At 35.6% G+C, this 21,718-nt stretch overlaps 2 protein-coding genes and 1 pseudogene across 2 annotated transcripts; 1 reads left to right on the top strand and 2 right to left on the bottom strand.

Moving 5' to 3' along the window:
* Positions 1–280: 280 nt before the first annotated feature.
* On the bottom strand, positions 281–999 carry LOC114726207 (CLAVATA3/ESR (CLE)-related protein 12-like). Its single transcript, XM_028912782.1, has one exon. It carries the CDS (start codon positions 889–891, stop codon positions 511–513), a length of 381 nt encoding a protein of 126 aa, XP_028768615.1. The 5' UTR covers positions 892–999; the 3' UTR covers positions 281–510.
* Positions 1,000–15,106: 14,107 nt separating this feature from the next.
* Positions 15,107–15,990, bottom strand: LOC114726215 (hevamine-A-like; annotated as a pseudogene).
* Positions 15,991–17,721: 1,731 nt separating this feature from the next.
* Positions 17,722–21,608, top strand: LOC114726216 (2Fe-2S ferredoxin-like). Its single transcript, XM_028912792.1, has 7 exons — positions 17,722–17,967; positions 18,158–18,225; positions 18,938–19,041; positions 20,556–20,662; positions 20,841–20,890; positions 20,997–21,079; positions 21,159–21,608. The coding sequence occupies exons 1-7, from the start codon at positions 17,910–17,912 to the stop codon at positions 21,271–21,273; spliced, it is 585 nt and encodes a 194-aa protein (XP_028768625.1). The 5' UTR covers positions 17,722–17,909; the 3' UTR covers positions 21,274–21,608.
* Positions 21,609–21,718: the final 110 nt, after the last annotated feature.

The raw sequence follows: 21,718 nt of genomic DNA, 5'->3' as shown, positions 1-21,718 counted from the left end.
TAAAAAATTGACGGAATATATATAAATCTATATATAGATGCTCGTAGATCTTTTACACTAACCAATCTCATTAATATATGTATCATTATTATGCTTCAACCAGAAATCTCCTTTCCAACATGTGCCGTGCCGTCTCAGCAACTCATGTTTCCTCATGATCGCTCACCAAAAGAAAGAAAACATTCTGATCATATCATAAATTTTTCTTCTCATGATGAATCATTACATTGACCAAATTAAGCAAAATCATGGATGAAAATAAAATGCCCAGACCAAAACCTGAAAAATATGCAGTACTCTTCTCTTTTTATAACTCAAACAAATGAACTTAATTATAATACATGTACAGTCTCACCACAAGCTGCTGGAAATATCATACACAATATAACAAGGTCAATATATGCCTGTATGTAAGGAGATCAAAAAAGAAAGGGCCAAAAAAGGAGAAGAAGAAGAAGGTGGTTAATTATATGGATGCTTAATTTCTTTCACTAACCCCATCAGATCATATCAGTGGTGTAATGGGTTTGGACCAGTTGGGACACGACGCTTTTCCACACCATAACGAGGATCAATCTGTGCGTCTGATGGGTCTGGTGGCTGCAAATGTCGTTGTTGATGATTCTTGAAGAAAGGAGAGAAGTCAAACTTGCTTTTTGCCAGAACTTTCCTGCTCATCGAACCGTTCTGCTGCTTCTTCTTCTTCTGATCATGATGAAGACGATGAGAGGATGAGGATGAGGATGAACGATCTCTACTAGCCTGCATGATGTCCTTATTCTTGTAGATCTTGGCCTTGAAATGGTCATGATACTCATGAAAAAGAAACAGCAGTATTATGGATAACCACAGAAGAAGGAAAAGAAGTACGTGAGAGAGTTTGAAGGCCATGGTGGAGAAGAAGAAGGAGAAAGCAAAAATGAAGATAAAGAAGAAGATGCAGAAGCAGGAAGCATGGGAAAGAAACCCTAATTAATAAGATTGATAGGATAGTTGAACCTGAGATATATGGATCGAGCTCTTGCAAGTTGGGAGGATTTGATCGATATGGACTGTCTAAAAAGGGAGGGGATGGATTCGATCGAGTTCAATTAATGTGGTGTTTTTGGGTGAAAGTGAAACCGTGATTGCCCTTTTCATGTGAAACCCCAGAGCTTTAAGGCACCTTTTTATGGTACGTTTTTGTAATGCAGAGAGTGAAGGGGGGAGGGGGGGAGAGAGAGAGGAGGCAGGGCAGGGCATGTTTCCCAATGAAAGTTTCTTAGAACTAAAGAAAAAGAATTTAGGATCATGATGTCAGTTTTCAAACTTGGGGGAATATTAAGTATGATTATGTTTATTATTAATCTCTTGAATATACCCTAAATGGCCACTTCTTTCTTTCCTCAGTCCTTTCTAGAAAAAAGTACAAATAAAGTAAAAAGGAAGGAGATGATTGGGTGCAAGGAAAGAACCAGGCTGGTTTTGGGTGAATTGCAAATAAATGAAATGGGCGTGGGGAATATGCAATCTATATTTTTTATGGGCAAAGCAATATGAATTATTTGACAAAGGTAAGCAACATAGCAATTTTTTTTTTTCGCGAAAAAAATGATTTTGTGGGTAAAATAATATTATTTTTTATTTTTTGTTCGATAATTAATTAACTACATTTAAATAAAAAGATATCGTTTTTTGACAATAATAAAACTAAATTGGTAAAGTCCCTTGAGATTGAATTAGATGATAAGAATGAAATGAGATATTATTAGTGACAATAATTCATGTTTCTACTATTAGTTAGTCGGTGTGTTTGATTTAGTTTATTTTTTGAGTAATTTTGTACTATGTGAGGTAAATATGCAAAATAATTTTTATTTTGTAAAATGTAAAAGTGATTTTTAGAGGGTTTTCCAAACGTAAAATTAAAAGAGAATCCCATTTAAATTCAAGTAAAATAGTAAAATCCAAAATCAAGCCTACACTTTGAACAAATCTCTAATTAGGCCAACAGGCCTAATTAGAGATTTATAAAGGCTGATAAAAATCTAGAATACCCCTATATGATTTGCCTTTATATTTTTCTTTCTCACAAATTCTTTTCCTAAATTTTTTTGCCAGATTTTCCTAAAATTTGAAAATAATAAATCTTTACTAAATGACAGGAAGTTACAACATAGTCCTTGATTCACACTACTAATTACTCCAGCACTACCATCAATGTAACAGTATAGATCACTGATAGATTTTAATTTTGGATGTGTTTAATTTCTGCTAAGTTTTAATATGGATCCATTCTCCATATACTTAATAATATATACACACATACAATTTTTTTATTAAACATGCACATTTTTTTAATATAACACATGTATATTTTAAGAGTAAACTTATTTAGACAACAAAATTTTTACAAATTTTGGATTGAAGACATTGTTATAATTTATTATTTTCATATTTAAGGAAAAAATTTATAAGGAAGAAAAATATAAAAGTATCAGCTCATATTAACACCACTGTCGAATAGCATCAAAATAATATAAAACTAGATTTTGCAGTAAAGCGCAACCTAGGTCGTCTCCCGATGAGCCAATGAGTTAATCACTTAAATTAAGAATTTCGATAAGAAAAAGATCACTCGAAAATGCTTTTAAAAAAAAGGGGGGGTTTTGTAAACTGAAGATTAAAAGTCTAATTAACTAGTAAAAGAAAATGACAACAGAGCAAATTGACAACTAACAAGAATTTATAATGGCGATGCAATTAACTACAAGTTCTTCCCTTGGGATGTAATGGTCCTTGTCCAGATAAAAGATTCAATTCCTTTGATTGAGATTCCTTAAGAAAATTTCCCAACTAAAATCCTTGAATTATCATTCAAGTTTTATGCTCTTGTTTAAATCAAAGTTCAATGACATCTCACTTAAACTCCAAATTAAACTTAAGCAACAATTAATCCTGAAATTTTAACAAACAGAGAAAATCAATCAATTTCCTCCTTTAATTTCCCTCTCAAACTTCCAATCAATCGATTAAGGGCTTATGACCTCTCAATAATTCAAGAAAAATAGCAAAGTAAACATATTTCAAATCTGGAAAATATAAACTTGCACAAATTAAATCCTAACAGTGAGGAATTGTAGAAACTATCAAATCTGAAATTTCAAAAGCCTACTAGTTCAAGTTATAAATCTATAATCAGGAATTTTCAGCACAAATCCTCACCGGATACACCACATATTATATTCAAATCTGAACACACATTGAGCACAGAAAAATTACGTATAAAAGAGAGTCAAAAGAAAGGAAAATTAAATAAGAATCTCAACCAGAAGAGTTCCCATTACAAGTCTTGGACTCTTATTACAAACCCAAGGTTCAAACTTATAGTTAATTACAAATGAAATTAGAAGTTCATGGCAGAAAATAAGAGCACAACGTTACTGATCATGGAGAAAAGAAGGCGTCGCAGAAGTTTGGAGAAGAATAAAAGTGAAGATCGCTACTCTCGTCCTTTGCTCCGTCTGCGTCTCCTTTGATCTCCTCCCCACTTTTTTCCTCTAATTCTAACCGCCTCCTCTCCCTTTAATCTTTTTTTTTCTTTTTAAAACTTCCGCCACTCCCCCTCTTTCAAACTAAAAAACTAAAGTAATATGAAATAAAATAAAATAATTAAACTACCCTAAAACTATTTACACAATTTCACCCAAGAGAAAAATTAAAATTAAGATAGTAATTTTAATCAACTTCAGCCCAAATAATCTCCATCATCAATCTTCAATTTATCTCCCAAAATCTGCACAAGATAAGATAATAATCAATAGCCACATATGCAAAAATATTAAATGAAGATTTAACCATAAATTTCTAAGATTTAATCAATTAATTTCCATTAAGTGTAAAATGTCTATAAAATAAAATATGATCTAATTAAACTCAATTAGGCACAATTTCTCACTAAAAAGACCAAATGGAGAGGATAAAAAGTATGTAAAAATGTGATTTATCAAATTCCCCCACACTTAGACTTTTGTACTCCTGGGCAAAAGCAGAATAGATAGGAAAACAAGGGTAGAGCAACACAAAAGCAATTGAAGAAATTACAAAGTCTAAAACAATCTTGGTCTTTCAACATGTCAATTATCAAAGTCATCTCCCCAGCATCAAGAAAATGAGTACCATGGCAATGCCCTTGACAAAAATGAAGTACAGTGAAAAGTCTCTCACCAAGGCTAAAGTGTTTATCCCTCACGTCTCATGTGTTTAAAGGTTGGTGTTTCTCTCAAATCTCACCTATCATGTCCCACTATCATAGGCTTGTTTATCATCTAAATTTCCACCACATAATACTATTACCATGCATAAATCAAAAGGGCTTTATTGGGATGGTCATGGTGTTGGAGTAGTTGCAAAAACAAAGGGACAAGAGGGAACAAACAACTTCCGTAGAAACTCAAGAGCCATAAAACGACCAAGGATATAATGAATGTGTATAAAACTTTGGCCTTCAACAAGCAAACAATACTAGATACAAACAAATTTTTTTTTCACTTCTTTTTTTTTTCCTTCTCTTTTTTTTTCTGTTTTCTCCTCTTTTTTTCTCTTTTTTTTTTTTCAATGAACACACTTTCGACAACAACTACTATTTACAAGCTCAATTGATATATGCAACTATATGTACTAATGGCCAAAAGAATCATGACACAGTTCATCAATCTCTAAATAAGAGATGCTCTTAAATTCCTAATGAGGAGAAAGTGAGGATTTTTTTTTCTGTTTTTTTTTGTTAAACAGTGGGTTATGGGACGAGAAAGGAAACACAATAAGGTCCAAATGGGCTTAACAATGGATAATTTATATGTATATATAGGGATGGTTATTTGGCTAATTAGCTAAAACAAAATAAATGCCTCAATCATTTTTATACACAATAAATGCAAATGTGGTGTTAACAAAGACTCAAGACAAGTTCTGAGTGAGAACAATGATAGGCAAGTACACACAAGAAAGAGTAAAGTTCAGGCCCAAATCCTCACTAACTAATAACTATCCACTACAATCCATTAAAGCCAAATTCATTGCCGCTTAACTTAAATTCAAGTCACAAGTTCAATTCCTTCTCAAGTCGAAATGCTTCGGACCAAGAATTGCATTAAACGTGTAATTTCACACTAGAAATAGAAAGAAAACAGCAAAAATGCAAGGAAAAAAAAAAACAAAAAAACAACAAGATTTTTTTTTTAAATTTTCAGAATTAACTAAAACAAAAAGAAACTAATACTAACAACAAGTTACCCCTCCCCCACACTTAAATTTCACAGTGTCCTCAATGTGAAGCAATTAATAAATAAATAACATGTGAAATAAAAGAGTAAGGGAAAAGGAAACAGCCTGAAAGTGTCAAGGGGTGCCGTATAGACGGAGCTCCTGCACATTGTGCTCCTTAAATCCTTCATAGAAGTGCTTCACCAAATGTCCATTTGCTTTGATTCGATGGTTGGAAGCAGTATCTTGAAGCTCAACAAAACCATAAGGGGATGCATGAGTGACTACATAAGGACCAGTCCATCTTGAACGCAATTTACCAGGCATCAACTTAAGTCGGGAATTGTAGTACAACACTTTATCCCCAACTTTGAATTCCTTCCTGACTATCAACTTGTCATGCACTACCTTGGTCCTTTCCTTGTAGATTCTTGAGTTCTCATAAGCTTCTAGCCGGATCTCTTCAAGCTCTTGCAGTTGTAGTTTTCTCTGAGTTCCTGCTTCTGTTAAGTCCATGTTGCACTTCTTTATTGCCCAAAAAGCTTTGTGTTCAATCTCAACAGGCAAGTGACACCCCTTCCCAAAGACAAGTCTATATGGTGACATGCCTATGGGTGTCTTGAAAGCAGTCCTGTAAGCCCATAGTGCATCATCCAATCTCTTGCTCCAATCCTTCCTATTAGGCTGCACGGTCTTCTCTAAAATCTGCTTTATCTCTCTATTAGATACTTCAGCTTGCCTGTTGGTTTGAGGATGGTAAGGAGTTGATACTTTATGTACCACACCATACTTGTGCAACAAAGTTTCCATGTTTCTATTACAAAAGTGGGTGCCTCGATCACTGATGATGGCTTTGGGCATGCCAAACCTGCAAAAGATATGAGATCTAACAAAATCCAATACCACAGAAGAATCATCAGTCCTGGTGGCTTTTGCTTCCACCCACCTAGAAACATAATCCACAGCTAAGATAATATAATTGAATCCAAAGGAAACAGGAAAAGGTCCCATGAAATCAATGCCCCAAACATCAAAGATTTCACAAAACAGTAAAGGTTGTTGAGGCATTTCATTTCTACGAGAAATATTCCCTGTTTGCTGGCATCTAACACAATGCTTACAGAACTCATGTGCATCCTTGAAAAGAGTGGGCCAATACAAACCAGAGTCTAAAACTTTCCTAGCAGTACGCTGAGGACCAAAGTGACCACCACATGCAAGAGTATGACAAAAATGCAAGACAGATGCAAATTCATGATTAGGTACACATCTCCTAATTACTTGGTCACTACACGTTCGCCATAGATATGGGTCATCCCAAACATAATGTCTGGCCTCACTTTTAAGCTTATTCAATTGATGCTTCTTCATATGTGCAGGCAACTCACAAGCAACTAAGAAATTTACCAAATCTGCATACCAAGGCTCACAACCATGAATAGAGTAAAGCACTTCATCAGGAAAGTTATCTTTAATAGGAAGTGGATCCACAACAGAAGAGTCAGCAAACTGTGGAATTCTACTCAAGTGATCTGCCACTAAATTTTCAGCTCCACTTTTATCCCTTATTTCAATGTCAAATTCTTGTAGTAAGAGCATCCACCTTATCAATCTAGGTTTTGCATCAGGCTTCTTAAGAAGATATTTCAATGCAGCATGATCAGAATAAACAACCACCTTAGAGCCCAACAAGTAAGAGCGAAACTTATCTAGAGCAAACACAATAGACAAAAGCTCCTTTTCAGTGGTGGTGTAATTGGCTTGAGCTGCATCCAAAGTCCTAGAAGCATAGGCAATGACATGAGATTTCTTACCCACCCTTTGAGATAGAATAGCTCCTAAGGCAAAGTTGGAAGCATCACACATCAACTCAAAGGGCAAATCCCAGTTTGGAGCTTGAATGATTGGTGGAGTTGTGAGTCTTTTCTTTAGTTCATCAAAAGCTAGTTTACATTTGTCATCAAAGTTGAACTCCACATCTTTTTGAAGAAGACTGGAAAGAGGAAGGGCAACCTTGCTAAAGTCTTTGATGAATCTCCTGTAAAAACCTGCATGCCCAAGAAAAGAACGCACTTCCCTAATAGAAGTGGGGTAAGGTAAAGAAACAATAACATCCACTTTAGCTCTATCTACCTCAATGCCATGCTTAGATACTACATGCCCTAACACAATGCCACTTTCTACCATGAAATGACATTTCTCATAATTCAACACAAGATTGTTGTCAATGCATCTTTGCAACACTCTGTCTAAACTATCCAAACAATCATCAAAAGAACACCCATAAATAGTAAAGTCATCCATAAACACCTCCATGCAATGTTCTAAAAGATCAGCAAAGATACTTACCATACAACGCTGAAAGGTGCCAGGAGCATTACAAAGACCAAAAGGCATTCTTCGGTAGGCAAAAGTACCAAAGGGGCATGTAAAGGTAGTCTTCTCTTGATCTTCAGGAGCTATATGAATCTGAAAGTAGCCTGAAAACCCATCCAGAAAGCAATAATGTGACTTTCCAGCTAGTCTCTCCAATGTTTGATCTAAGAAGGGCAGAGGAAAATGGTCCTTTCTAGTGACTTGATTCAGCTTCCTGTAATCAATACAGACTCTCCAAGAATTTTGCACTCTAACAGGAACCAACTCGTTCTTTTCATTGGCTACCACTGTGATACCAGTCTTTTTAGGAACCACTTGCACTGGACTCACCCATTTGCTATCAGAAATTGGATAAATGATTCCAGCAGCAAGTAATTTAGACACCTCCTTTTTAACCACATCAAGAATGGTAGGGTTGAGTCGCCTCTGGTATTGTCTCACTGGTTTGGCATCATTCTCAAGCAATATTCGATGCATGCAAACTGAAGGACTTATACCAGGTATGTCTGCAAGTGACCACCCCAGGGCCTTTTTGTTCTTTCTCAGCACATTTAGTAATTCTTCCTCTTGCTTAGGTGTGAAGTTCCTGCCTATGATCACTGGTAGCTTCTCTCCATCCTCCAAAAACGCATACATAAGATTGTCAGGAAGTGGCTTGAGCTCAAGTTCTGGTGGCTTTTGAATGGAAGGAATCAACATCTTTGGATTCAAATCTATGACTGAATTGACCTGCATGTTGACCTCTTCACAAGAAATATGATCTAAAGAGGGCATGTTAGAAGTAGAAGTATGTGCAGAAATAGGCTCAGTTGCATAATCAAGCTCATAATCATCCCCAAAGTCAGAAAAAGAGAAAACAGATATGGGAGCATGTATAAATTCATCCACTTCATCACATACAACACACATGTTAACAGGAGTACAATCATCAGAACAGCAAGTCAATGAATCTTTGTAGGCATGAATATCAGGAAAGTCATCAATCATCTCAGAATAGATATCATCAGATGCATCACTAATCAATGTATCTATCCTACCAATAAGAAATGCAGAATGATCTTCACTGGGATGTTTCATGGAATCATATATACTAAAAATGACTTTAGTTCCAGCAAATTCCATAGAAAGTGTACCCGCATACACATCAATGATAGTTCTAGCAGTTTTAAGAAATGGTCTACCTAGGATCAGGGGTGCATGTCCATGTGTGTGATTATCCTCCATATCTAAAATATAAAAATCGGCAGGAAAGATTAAATCTTTTACTTTTACCAGCACATCTTCTAGAACTCCTGCAGGGTAAACTAAGCTCCTGTTTGCCAGTTGGACAATCACTCCAGTAGGCTTGAGCTCACCAAATTGCAAAGAAGAATACACAGATTTTGGCATGACATTTATGGCAACACCCAAGTCACACATGGCATCAGTAAACTGCATCTTCCCTATTGTGCATGGTATGGAGAATGTTCCAGGATCTTTACATTTGACAAGCATGGCTGGCTGAATTAAAGCAGATACATTCTTGTTCAAGTACACTCTTTCATTGCCTTTCAACCTTTTTCTGTTTGTGCACAAGTCTTTGAGGAACTTTGCATATTTAGGAACTTGCTTGACCAGTTCCAAAAGAGGTATGTTCACTTCAACCTTCTGAAAGAGCTCTAAGATCTCCCTTTCTACTTCAGATTCATAAATTCTCCTAGATTGAGTCACCCTACTAGGAAAAGGCAAAGCATTGCTACATTTAGGGACTTCATCTTTTTCATCATTACATGCCTGTGGAGACTCTTGAGTAAAGGAAGAAGAAGGATCATGAGTAGTGACAGTAGTTTCTTTAAACACTGCTTTTCTTTTAGAAGCTTCTGTATGCCCTTGCACTTCTTTTCCACTTCTTAATGTCATAGCACTCACATTACCCTTGGGATTCACTACTGGTTGTGATGGTAATTTTCCTGACCCTTGATTTTTCAAGTCATTGAGCTCTGCAGCTAGTTGACCAACTTGACTACTCAAACTTTGAATGGTGGAATCAGTTCTAGAAACAAACTGTTTCATCATTTCTTCAAGACTATTATCTTGCTTTTGAGGCTCTTGAATGGGAATAGTCTGTCTCACAGAATACTGCATATGATTGCCAGGTCCTGTTGCATTGTATCTAGCTTGAGAGTTATATGCATTTGCTTGAGGGTTAGAGCCATTACTGTATCTGAAATTAGGATGATCCCTCCAACCTGGATTATATGTATTGGCATAAGGGTCATATTTAGGCTGCTGTGGTTGTGAAGGTCTCCCGGGAAATACTCCAGCACACATCTCATAACTCTCTTGTAACTGTGGACATTGATCAGTTGCATGAGTAGCTAGTGAACAAATACCACATAGAGGACCAACCAATTGCATAGAATTCTGTGATGAAGAAGGTTGCTTTTGTGCGATAACCATTTGTCTCACAAGAGATGCTAACTCCTCTACTCTATTCTCCATTCGTTGTTGAGCAGTAGAAGAATAAATCTCATTCACTGCTTTAGTTGATGTAATAGGTCTAGTGCCAAACTATTGACCATTTTGGGCCATTTTTTCAATCAAGTCTCTAGCAGCTGTAGGAGTTAAATCAACAAGAGCACCACCAGACGCAGCATCTATCAAGGTTCGATCCATAGGTAACAACCCCTCATAAAAGTACTGTATCAACAATTGGTCAGTGATCTGATGATGGGGACAACTAGCACACAACTTCTTGTATCTTTCCCAATACTCATATAAAGTTTCACCAGTATACTGCTTTGCTCCAGATATGTCCTTTCGGATTGCAGCAGTTCTAGAAGCAGGAAAGAATTTTTCTAGAAACAACCGTTGAAGATCTGTCCATCTAGTAATGGCAGCTGGAGGTAAGTAATACAACCAATCTTTGGCAGCACTGTCTAAAGAGAAAGGAAAAGCTCTCAGCTTGATGTGCTCCTCAGATACTCCTTGTGGCTTCATAGTTGAACAAACCACCTGAAACTCCTTTAGATGCTTGTTAGGATCTTCACCTGCTAAACCATGAAACTTGGGCAAGAGATGAATTAGTCCAGATTTAAGCTCAAAAGTAGCATCTAAAGCAGGATATTGTATACACAAAGGTTGATAATGCATGTTAGGAGCAGCTAATTCCTTAATTGTTCTTTCACCATTCTCTTCAGCCATATTTGCGACTGTAAAATCAAAGTCACTATCAACTTCTACAATATCAAAAACACTACTAATCAAATCAGACACAACCTCACTAGCTACTAAATCTCTAATCCTACGCTCTCTACGAACCTTACGGTTTGCACGACAACTTCTCTCAATTTCAGGATCAAAATCATTTAATGCACCAGGAGAAGATCTTGTCATACAAAAATTATAAATAAAAAAAAAAGAAATTACAAAGAGAAAAAGAAGGAAGGAAAAAAAACTAAACAAAAGAAAAAATACTGAAGATAGATTTAACAATTAATTGAAATTCAAATTTAAATGAATAAAATCAATTGGCTCCCCAGCAATGGCGCCAAATTTTGACACCACTGTCGAATAGCATCAAAATAATATAAAACTAGATTTTGCAGTAAAGCGCAACCTAGGTCGTCTCCCGATGAGCCAATGAGTTAATCACTTAAATTAAGAATTTCGATAAGAAAAAGATCACTCGAAAATGCTTTTAAAAAAAAGGGGGGGTTTTGTAAACTGAAGATTAAAAGTCTAATTAACTAGTAAAAGAAAATGACAACAGAGCAAATTGACAACTAACAAGAATTTATAATGGCGATGCAATTAACTACAAGTTCTTCTCTTGGGATGTAATGGTCCTTGTCCAGATAAAAGATTCAATTCCTTTGATTGAGATTCCTTAAGAAAATTTCCCAACTAAAATCCTTGAATTATCATTCAAGTTTTATGCTCTTGTTTAAATCAAAGTTCAATGACATCTCACTTAAACTCCAAATTAAACTTAAGCAACAATTAATCCTGAAATTTTAACAAACAGAGAAAATCAATCAATTTCCTCCTTTAATTTCCCTCTCAAACTTCCAATCAATCGATTAAGGGCTTATGACCTCTCAATAATTCAAGAAAAATAGCAAAGTAAACATATTCCAAATCTGGAAAATATAAACTTGCACAAATTAAATCCTAACAGTGAGGAATTGTAGAAACTATCAAATCTAAAATTTCAAAAGCCTACTAGTTCAAGTTATAAATCTATAATCAGGAATTTTCAGCACAAATCCTCACCGGATACACCACATATTATATTCAAATCTGAACACACATTGAGCACAGAAAAATTACGTATAAAAGAGAGTCAAAAGAAAGGAAAATTAAATAAGAATCTCAACCAGAAGAGTTCCCATTACAAGTCTTGGACTCTTATTACAAACCCAAGGTTCAAACTTATAGTTAATTACAGATGAAATTAGAAGTTCATGGCAGAAAATAAGAGCACAACGTTACTGATCATGGAGAAAAGAAGGCGTCGCAGAAGTTTGGAGAAGAATAAAAGTGAAGATCGCTACTCTCGTCCTTTGCTCCGTCTGCGTCTCCTTTGATCTCCTCCCCACTTTTTTCCTCTAATTCTAACCGCCTCCTCTCCCTTTAATCTTTTTTTTTCTTTTTAAAACTTCCGCCACTCCCCCTCTTTCAAACTAAAAAACTAAAGTAATATGAAATAAAATAAAATAATTAAACTACCCTAAAACTATTTACACAATTTCACCCAAGAGAAAAATTAAAATTAAGATAGTAATTTTAATCAACTTCAGCCCAAATAATCTCCATCATCAATCTTCAATTTATCTCCCAAAATCTGCACAAGATAAGATAATAATCAATAGCCACATATGCAAAAATATTAAATGAAGATTTAACCATAAATTTCTAAGATTTAATCAATTAATTTCCATTAAGTGTAAAATGTCTATAAAATAAAATATGATCTAATTAAACTCAATTAGGCACAATTTCTCACTAAAAAGACCAAATGGAGAGGATAAAAAGTATGTAAAAAATGTGATTTATCACATATTTTAATTATAGAGGGGTATTTTGGTCTTTTAATAATACTCTTTTAGTCCTATTTATAGGACAGAGAGAGAAGACATTTTTTGTCATATTTATAGGACATTGAGAGAAATTTCTTTATATAGATGTACAAATTTATCTTTCATTTATTATTGTATTGACTTTGTTTGTATGAGTTAATATATATTAAATAGGGATAAAATTGAAAAGTTGTTAAATTTTAAATGAGAATTAATGAAATTTGAAGTTTTTCTCGGTCTACAGAAAACATATTGGAATTGACTAATAATTAAGAGCAGAGGAGTATCATAAATCTCCACTTAGACCTCTTCTTCTAATTAGGAATTTATTCAAGTTGAAAACCTGATTTTGAATTTTAGAATTTCAATTGAATTTAAATGGGATTCTCCCTAAAATTAAAACATGAGATTCTTTTTTAAAGTTGCCTAATTGTTTTTTATAGGGCCCAATGATAATTATAGCCTAGTGGATTGGATCACATTATGGGCCATCAGAAACTGACATAGCCCATAGATCGGTGTATTGACCTGAAAAGTGTTGGCAAATGCTCGGTTTTTTTCCCTTTCCTCGTCTGTTTTCCCGGGTTTCCTGCCGGATTTTTTTTTTCCGGGTTTTAATTCAGATCGAATTGTCTGATTTATGAAACAGAGATCCTAGGCGAAAAAGCATCAAATTGGAACAAAAATAACAACTAGAAATCGTACAGAATTATCTGATTCTGATGATTAAATCATGCTTCTTTTAAGGGATGTTTGGGCTCTGTGAAAAATGCTTTTTAAAAGTATTTTTTAATAAATCGAGATAAATTTCTATATATATTTATTTTGTATACCGTAAAAATACTTTTAAACTCATGGTTTTGATTTCATCTAAACAACTTTTAAATTCTACATATTCTTGTTCTGTAAATCTTGAATTTCTGTTGTAGGTTATACAGATATTGGACTTGCCTCATTCTTTTTGTTTCGAATAGTTTGATGGGTGGAAATGGTCGTTATCGAGACGTTCTTGTTTGTTTGGAAGAAAGGGTGATATTCAGTAAATGGGTTACAGATTCTTTTCTTTTGTCAGCTTCTTTGAGCCATGTCCGTAGTGTGATATTTGTCCTTCCTATGGTAGTTTCTGATGAGCTGTCTAGATGGTCCAGAATGTTCATTCATGTTATTTCCAGATATCATTGCTCGGTTACTAGAGGGAAATAAATTGTCTTGGGTGTGTTATACTGCAACTTGAGGCAGTTCTTTGGGTAGCTGACATTATTTTTTACGAAATTAATTTGTCTCAGGCCATGATATCTGAACTTCTAAGTAATGTTCTTGTCAGTACTACGTAAATGGTCATGCGTGGCATGTTCAGGATAGAGCTTATGAAACAATTTCCCTTCTCAAGGGTTCCGGAGGTCAAAGGAATTGTACATATTTCTTTATCCTAGACCGCTAAAATTATATGCCCTGACTTATCTAAGTTCTTTAAAGTTCAGCGTTTAGCAGTGACACAGTTCAGGTGGGCGTTGTCTCCAATTTTGCCACGGGTTAAGGAAGCTATATATTGAAAGATCTTAATGTATTAAATCTGTGAGCATCAATAATTCCTTAAATATGTTATTCCATAGTTTTATCTGTATTATAAGTTTTCAGAAATTCGTATGCTTCATGAATCTCTCTTGGTGTTTATCCGTATAAAATTTTGGTTTTCATCTTAGGTTTGATGGCATAATTATATCCTCAGAACTTGGATATGAACCAGCTCCTAGAATATTTCAAGCTGCTCTAGGTATGTGTGGTAGATAATTGTCATATTTTCAACTGTTGCTTTATCACCACTTTTCTGTAATTTCTTTTGTTTCACCTTTCCACTCATCTGTGTATTGCTTTAACTTCTATTGCCTAAAGTGTAAAACTGTAAGTATAAGAGATACTCAGGAGTAAAACGATGATTATAACAAAAGGATAATCTATATATTACAGGGCTACATTTGGAATACTAGAAAATGAGGAACACTTGAAGAAATATTGCCTTGAACTATCCCTTGTATCATATAGATCAAAACCAATTTTAGAAAATCACTTCTTCAAGAATGCTGCAAGCATGTTACTTTAATTAATTCTGAGGAATAGTGGCGCTCTATACTGCATTGCTAACATCTAGGCCCGGGATGATGCTAGAATTTGTTGATTTTTTTGTTGCAAGTTTTCAACTGCAGGAGCCATCTTGGGAGCTTTCTTTTAGATCATGTTTATGATGTTATCCATCCTCTAGAGCTTCTAATGTATGTTGCAATGATGCCATGAAAGTTTAACCCCCTTCCCCTTTTTACTCCAAGAAAGTTGAAGACAGAAACAGTAGCATATTATATACTTATATTTAAATATACATCAGTACATAACATGTAGGCTAGTACATATATAAATGATGAGTACAGATTTTAGACGTGGCTTTTGATAGAGTTACTATATCCGCTTTGGGCATCATCATAACGCCTCCATATTTTGCTGAAGTCTTAATCTTTGGCAGCACAGTGGAAGTAAGATCAGATGCAGGAATGAAGCCGCTGCCTGCAGCCTGAGGAGAAGCTGGTAGCCCCAGGAATATCTTGTTGGCTGGGATATCTGATGTCCACTGCTTCCATGCATCATCAAGATTGGTGATTCCTGAACTGTACTGGCATGGAGGGTTGTTGTAGAACTGGACCCAAACATAATCAAAAAGACCCGTCTTGAGGGCATTTCCTATCCAAGCATCAGGAAATGGGCATTGAGGTGCTGCAGTTATGTAAACTTTTTTCCTCCCCTGATTTCCATAGCCTTTAAGGTACCTGGCAAGATCACCCCAGTACTGGTTTGATCCTCCTTCGATGTCGAAGTCAATGCCGTCGAGAACAGCTGGACCCAGTGGACGAGCAGAAGACTGTCCTCCTAAGAAGTTATTCCAAAGGTAAGTGGCTACATGCTTTGCATCTTGAGGGGATGCAAGTGAGTAGCTACCAGCACCTCCTCCCAATGACAGCAACACCTTGATGCCTTTGGCTTGACAGGATTTAATGTCAGAGCTCAAGCCAGTGCAGCCATTACTATAGGGATCACAGTGACCAGCTAGGTTTATAACTGGGGTTTGGCCATTCCCAAAAGTTGGCAAGAAGGCCAAAATCAGATACTCATAGTTGCCAGTGGCACAAGCCTCAGCCAATGTGCCCTCGTTGCCATTCTGACCCCAGTAGATTGCTATGCTTCCTGCATTGGAGCTATTTGCTAGTGCTAACAAGATGAAGCAGAAGATTGAGACTGAGACTGACAATTTTTTGGATTCCATTGCCAGGTAATAAGCAATATCTAGCGAAATTGCGTCTTGTGTGGCTTCCTCTTCTGCCTAACACCATTGCAGAGGATGCCTTTTATAGCAGAAACTTGTCTCTGGTTCTAAAAATTTATGCTGATTATTCTTATAACAACGTAGCTGGGCAGTCACTTTGTCTGTGGCATTCATGATTAAAATGCAGTCTCGTTGATGCAGACAAAATTAAGGTGAGCATCGTACAATTTTCCTACATTGACATCTTCTGTGTCGTTTTTCTCTGTGACTCTATTATGGCTGCTTCTATGCGGTTCTTTTCCATTATTCCAAGCAGAACTGTGTACAGCAGCGGTCAAATATTGTATGGGATCCTCATGGAAGAAATATTACTGTTGGATCATTTAAGGAATGTGGTAAGATATTGTCGGTGGCCTGATTGAATTTAATATAACTGCATTTTCTGATATCTTACATTCGAACACAGATCGTACTATATAAAACTTTAAGTTAAATTCAATAGTGTTTGAATATAAATTACTAGCTATTGTTTAATATTAGATCATTTTCACAACCAATTACATATTTTTGATATTATACACGGGGTGACAAGACTATTAATTGTTTTTTTTCTCATAGGGGATGAAACCCGTGGACAGGAATTCTTGTGTTAATCCTCTTCCGATTCTCAATATAAAACATATTTAACCAATTTAATTAGATTAAGAAAGTTAGGTAAGTTAGTTAACTAACATATTTTTTCTAAAATATCATTATTATTATTTTTTAATATCCTCCTTATCTCTTACTTAATTATAGTTAAGGGAGTATCAATATGAGTAATTTAAAAAAATTGATAAATATAAAAAGTAGGTATTATATTTTAGAACAAGATCATCTTAACAATTAGGGAGGAGTATCAACCAATGTGTGTTTTGCTCAAAAATAGAAAATATATCAACCAATGATTGACACTGAAAATCTCATGGGGGATGATTTCAATTCGTGATAAAATGCCTTCCAGCAACAAAACCAAGAATGTATTCAAGCTAAATGTAGGAGTCCAGGAAGGGGTGATTTCCAATTTAAATAATTAAAGAGTATTTAGAAAAATCAACATATATTTATTATAAATAATTAATTTAACAAATGCTTGTCAAAAAATAAACTTAACTAATTTTATTTATATATATAAATTATTTATTTAACCCTTAGATTTAGGATAGGATAAGTAACATTAATATTTGAAAACCTAACACATTGCATTTGATATAAGTTTACAATAACGTCACATTACTCTACAAATTAGGTAGAAAACTACAGAGGTCTAATTAAAAATTAGACAAAATTATAGAGACTTGATAAAAAAAAATCACGAAGCTTCGAATGGAAAAAAGAAAAAGTTATAAACTTCAAGTAAACCCTATTTTCTAATTTCCAGGAGAAAAAAATAAAAAAAATGAAAATTCTTAAATCCGGATTCAAGATTGCTTCACTTACTTTAATGAGTTTTAATTACATTTAACTTACAAATAACAATGTATTTGTGTAAGAATTACTGATTTTCACCTTCCTTTTGTAGGGTTTTTAAGAAAATGAAATCGACCCTTGTTTTTCTTAAAAATTTAAAAAAATTCAAAAGTACGGTATTTTGAGCATTAAAAAAAAAAAGGACCCGGGTCAAGTCGGATCCATGCCTGAGGCCGAAAATAGAACTCTGACGAGGACGGGTAAGAATCACAGAAGCCGCTCGATACCCGAAGGTCTCCGCCATTCTCAGCCTTCTGCTATCACTCAAATTCTATTATTATTATATCTTCGTTCGCCGGGGGCGTGCCTCAGTTTAAGGTCCGGCTTCGCCTCTGTTTCAGATTTTTCTGGAGATCATTTTCATATAAATTGACACAAATTAGGGTCTATTAAGCTTCCTAATCCCTACCATGTTAAACTCAAGGCTAGCCAGAGTGGGAGCTTGGGTGGTCAAGGAGTTATCCAGAGGTACGTATCTGTGCTTTTCTGTTTGAATGGGCAAAGAAAATCGTCTTGGTTATTTGTTTTCCTTGTTTTTGTTAGCTCCTTTAGTTTGCTTCCGTTATTGCTATTCATGAGATGCACGGTGAGAAGCTACAATTGCATTGAATCGATAGTTCAACTGGTTATTTTAGCTTCGTTTCATTTCCTTTGGCAGGAAAGTGCATATCGAATAATAGAGCAGGATATACTCGAAGGATTAATGGGCAGTATTTGCATCCTCCGGTTAGTTGTTTTTTAACGGATCAGCGATACTCGGAACTTAGAATTATTAATTTGGCGATACACTCTTCTGGAAGCTATGTTTAAGCATTCATTTCGTAAATATCAAATGATAACAAATGGAACTTTTGAGGTCATCAATTGGTGGAACTGAGCCACTTAATATTGAGATCACCTGCTTTCACCAATGTTGGCGGAAACTTTAATGCGGGAACATGGGAAGAGGCCAACCCTCCATCATGGCCAAAAAGCTGATCTTGTTTCTGGTTAAACCCAAGATAGGAGAGATGGGAAAGCTATTATCAGTTATAATAGAATTGGAAATGCTATGAACATAGCATTGTGTTGCTTTGGCATCTTGTTTGATAATGTAGATGTGGGTCCTAATGGAAGGGATGTGCTTAACCCTAATATTTTTCATCACGTTTTGGGTTTACCCTCCACCTGATAACAAAAACAATAGACTTAGAGGGAGGGATTAGCCCAGACAGCTAAAACTTTGCTACTGATGTAGTTATAATTTTATTGGGAGAGTATAATTGTGAAACTGAGTTTAATCATACAGAATCATGTGACTATTCATGAAATTGGTGCCTTGGTTTTGTGCGTATATGCCTTTATGTGTAATTATTGAAGAAATAGCTTCGTTTGGTTATTTATTGTCAAAGCAATGGCTATACTTTTAAATGCTTAACTTTTCTTTTTCTGTGAACAGTGGTCATCTACTAAATTGGGCCTGGGAGGCATGTTTCAAAAGCCTCAGTACCTTTCAACTATGCCCACTAACAATACTTCTGAGGAAGGGGGTGAGCAGAAAACGTAAGTTTTATTTTGAGATGGATTGAACAGGAAGATGATATTCTCTTTTTATTAAACTTCAATCTGAAGTTTAGTAGTGGTGTATTACGGCATTGAATGCATTAGATACGCTATCTTTGCTGTTTATGTGAGGTTTACTAGTACCCCCCTCTGGAAAAAGCTGCTGTGTAGAGTAAACTCCTGTGAAACATTCGGCACACATTAGTTGAACGTGCTAAGGCCATCACTGGAGATTTCAACTGTCACGCTGTCACTGAATGAACACTAACCTGTTCTGTCAGTTCTGTTCTTAGATATATTAAATATTTCCTGTAATCATCTAGACATGGTTTTCCAAAAGAAAACTGTAACATCAGCGGCTACATGAAGTGTTTATTTAGAGAGCATGTATAATATTTTTCTTGAAGATATGTATAGGACTGGCTTTATGGATCCAAAATTTGTTAGTTGGTTAAGGTCCAGCTGAATAGAATCTTGAACTTACTTATAAATTACTTTCTTCTCAATATACCTCAGCAGAATTAACAATACATATGGTTGCCATTCTGAAATTTGTTGGCAATTCTGTTGCCTGGCGGAGGGTGGCATGTTAGCTTTATTATGGCATGAGGAATCACTGTGACTGGAGATAAATGGCAACGAGTGCTTTGATTCAATTATTGAGTGGGAAGGTTAGAGAAAGACAAAAATAGAATGAGCTTGAACTTAAACTTTTTCTCCTAATGATTATATGTTGAACAGTTCAGTGAACTTAACATACTGAAACTTCCAATGCCCCCATACGAGTCTAGATTTCTTCTTGTTGGCAATGGCCGATATCTGAATAGGATTTTGGTTTAATAAGATTTTGATCATTTAATCCATAGCAACAGTAATAGCAATCCTTGAGCAGGGATGTGGCTGCTGTGGGTCATGATTCCTTGAAATATCTTACTTTTCATGTCTTTTCCAGATGGCAAGAATCCAGCTGGTCATTAATCACGCTTAATCTTCTTTATTATTATTCCTTAGTATCTGCCCTTGGGATGGCTGATACTCCGGTACTGTGACTTCCCAAATGAACATGTATTTTGATGATGAATAAGAAGACGCCATTTGACTTAACCATTGTTTAAAATGAAGGAAAGAATGTCCTCAATGTAGCATATCAAGGCCGTGTATATCTTCATACTCAAGAAGAAAACTGCGCTGTTGTTCTGTTGGGATAAAAGAAGAAAAATATTTGACTACAACAGCGGAATTGAGGCTGGAGTAGCAAGATAAGACATCAACCAAATAGGGACCCCCTAAAAGCAGTCATTAGTTGTCCATCATTAAACAAAAATGGAGAATGGAGAAAAACAGTGCATAACAATTTCTTTGAAAATCCTGGTGTTCCTCTTCGGCCATTGACACTGAATAACAGTGCATTTTGCCCAATATAAAATGGCTTTACCTTATTTGATCCTATTGAAACATATGTCACCGTTGCACAATTCTCATTCTGCTCCTTACTCTGATGCAATTCTTTGCAGGATATCTGTAACTTTTGTTGATAAGGATGGTGAGGAGAAGCAAATTAAAGTCCCTATTGGAATGTCTATGCTAGAAGCTGCTCACGAAAATGACATTGAACTTGAAGGCAATAATTCTACTGTCATTGTGACATTCTTCCACTTTGAAAATTTATCTTCTTGCTAGTGCTCTCTTCTAAAGTTTGGTTTCTAGAGTCCTAGAATCAATGTCTTGCTTCCATCATGAAATTCGTTTCTTCTTGTTCCTACTCAATGTTGTTAATATACTACTCAATGTTGTTGCAGGAGCTTGTGAGGGTTCACTTGCCTGTTCAACATGCCATGTTATAGTGATGGTACATCATGGAGGATAAATATTAGATAGTGATTTTAATTATAAATTATCTGTTGTCCCGAGTTTCTGCTTCTCATTTACAAGTCCAATTTTTTAACTTTATGCAGGATGTAGGGTACTATAATAAATTAGAAGACCCAACTGATGAAGAAAATGACATGTTGGATCTGGCTTTTGGACTAACCGACACGTGGGTTCTTTTTTTACACCAATTAGGGACTATAATGCTTCAAATTCTACCAAGTCTAATTTTCTAAGTTACCTCGCAGATCACGTCTGGGTTGCCAAGTGATTGCTAAACCAGAACTTGACGGGATTCGGTTAGCTATTCCTGCGGCCACGCGGAACTTCGCTGTTGATGGCTATGTGCCAAAACCACATTAAGATTTTTAAGCCGACAACCACACTAGAGTTTAGTGATCATACTTGTTCGCAAAATTTTTGGGTGCTTGTAAAACCACATAACAGTTTCTGTGGCATCTTGCCGTTCAAACAAATGAGCTTTAGTATATCCGAGGCATTATTTTTGTGTTGATCATTGGTTATTGGCTTGAGGAGGTCCTGTTTCTGTCAAATAACAGAGATAACACGGTTGTAGAGTTCGGCCGCCTGCAATTGTTGGACAGTTATACTGTATAATTTAATTGTACCAATTGCCTCTTCTGGCACAAAATTCTATTGAGAAATGAATTCCAGCCATGCTAATTTATTTAGTGGCATCTCGTTTTTATGCTGTGAACAACTTTGAGGGCAGCATACTACATGGTACCCAGTTTCTTCACTTGCTCACTCAGTATGGGCATGTTGCCCAACTGATAGGAGGAGAGAA

This window comes from Neltuma alba, unplaced genomic scaffold, assembly GCF_004799145.2.
Source record: "Neltuma alba isolate B1F8T4 unplaced genomic scaffold, ASM479914v2 tig00012348_pilon, whole genome shotgun sequence".
NCBI classification, from domain to species: domain Eukaryota; kingdom Viridiplantae; phylum Streptophyta; class Magnoliopsida; order Fabales; family Fabaceae; genus Neltuma; species Neltuma alba.
Note: the sequence above shows the minus strand (reverse complement) of the source record. Positions and strands in the feature narration are given on the sequence as shown.